The sequence below is a fragment of the Haplochromis burtoni genome, unplaced genomic scaffold (genome assembly GCF_018398535.1).
Source record: "Haplochromis burtoni strain Fernald_Lab_line unplaced genomic scaffold, NCSU_Asbu1 Contig_6199, whole genome shotgun sequence".
Taxonomy (NCBI): Eukaryota; Metazoa; Chordata; class Actinopteri; order Cichliformes; family Cichlidae; genus Haplochromis; species Haplochromis burtoni.
The window spans coordinates 1-1,329 of NW_024588560.1; the positions used below are offsets into that span (position 1 = coordinate 1).

Sequence of the window (1,329 nt, forward strand, 5' to 3'; positions counted from 1 at the left end):
GAACTAATTCGACTCTGAAATAGTTTGAGAGAGAAGGTTTATTAATGACGACAGATAAGCACAGCAGCTGTTCATGCAGTCTGAACACAGCACACGCCACGGACACGCTCCCAGTTTACAGGAGAACAGAATAATCCTTTAATTGTCCCACAAGGGGAAATTTGGTTGTGTCAGCAGCAATAAAAACACACATATATGCAAAAAGAACAGGACACAGAACAGAAAACACAATTTTTACATATTTAAGATGAGAAAAGCAATGTGAGGTTATAACAGTAGAAGCTGCTGCAGTGCTGATGTAAACCTCTATGATTGTTGGGTGACTACACAGAGGAAGAGGGTCGTCCTGTCATGATGCTTCTGTGTTTCCTCTGAAGGAGGTGTCAAGGAGGCGCTGCAGTGTCCTCCCAGGAAGCTGTAACCTTTTCTGGGCTGCAGTTGTCTGTGCGGCTGCAGGGGGCGCTGTGGAGCAGCTGTCAGGCTGCAGAACCTCAGGGGAAGACGGACGGCTGCCTGCTCACGCTTTTTGTGCTTTTTTTCGCTGGTTTAACGGATAAAAACGCCTCGGTCACCATGGCAACAGGCCGGCTGGTGGAGGTGTACCTGGACCTTCTATCGCAGCCCTGCCGGGCGGTGCACATCCTGCTCACCTGCACCAAAATCCCGCACAGAGTGCGCGCCGTGGCGCTGCGGAAAGGTGAGCTGCTGACAGGCTGGTTAACCAACCAGCCGGTTAACTAACCGACTAGCCGAGCGGCTAACTAGTCCTCTGACGGCCTGCTCACCCGTGTACGCACTCGGCGCACTCAGAGCAGTTTGTGGGCACACAACTTCAGCTGAACTCCGACCCGAAGAACTTTGACCTACATCCGAGCGGTGCACAGAGCCCGCCAGACCTCACTCAAAATCTCCGGATTTATGCTCTCTCTGACCCCGTGAGAGGAAACTGCATCCGAACCGAACTGATCCTCATAGAAAACGTCATGAGACTGGTCGGGGACATTCGGCGCTCTTAAACTCACCGAATGTCCGATTTTCACACAGTTTACATGTTTCGGAAACAAAAAATAACAACAGATCATTATTCTGGGAATCTTAAATCACTTGATTTCCCATCGGAGTTCTGAATGAAGCTGCTGCTCAGACTTCTGTCTGCATTAGAGCGCACACGCTGCAGGCCGCTTTATATGACCTGAGTTTTGAGTGGACTTTGTTTTTAGCTTCTCTTGTGTGTGCAGGAGAACATCGGACTCCGACCTTCACCAAGCTGAACCCCATGCAGAAGGTTCCTGTCATGGTGGACGAAGGCTTTGTCCTCACAGAGAGGTA

At 50.3% G+C, this 1,329-nt stretch overlaps 1 protein-coding gene across 1 annotated transcript; it reads left to right on the forward strand.

The window, feature by feature from the left end:
* Positions 1-6: 6 nt before the first annotated feature.
* Positions 7-1,326, forward strand: LOC106633016 (glutathione S-transferase theta-1; the record flags this gene model as incomplete). Its single annotated transcript, XM_014331784.2, is given in 2 exon segments — positions 7-697; positions 1,239-1,326. Coding segments are annotated over 2 exon segments (212 nt in total), but the record flags the coding sequence as incomplete, so codon positions are not given.
* Positions 1,327-1,329: the final 3 nt, after the last annotated feature.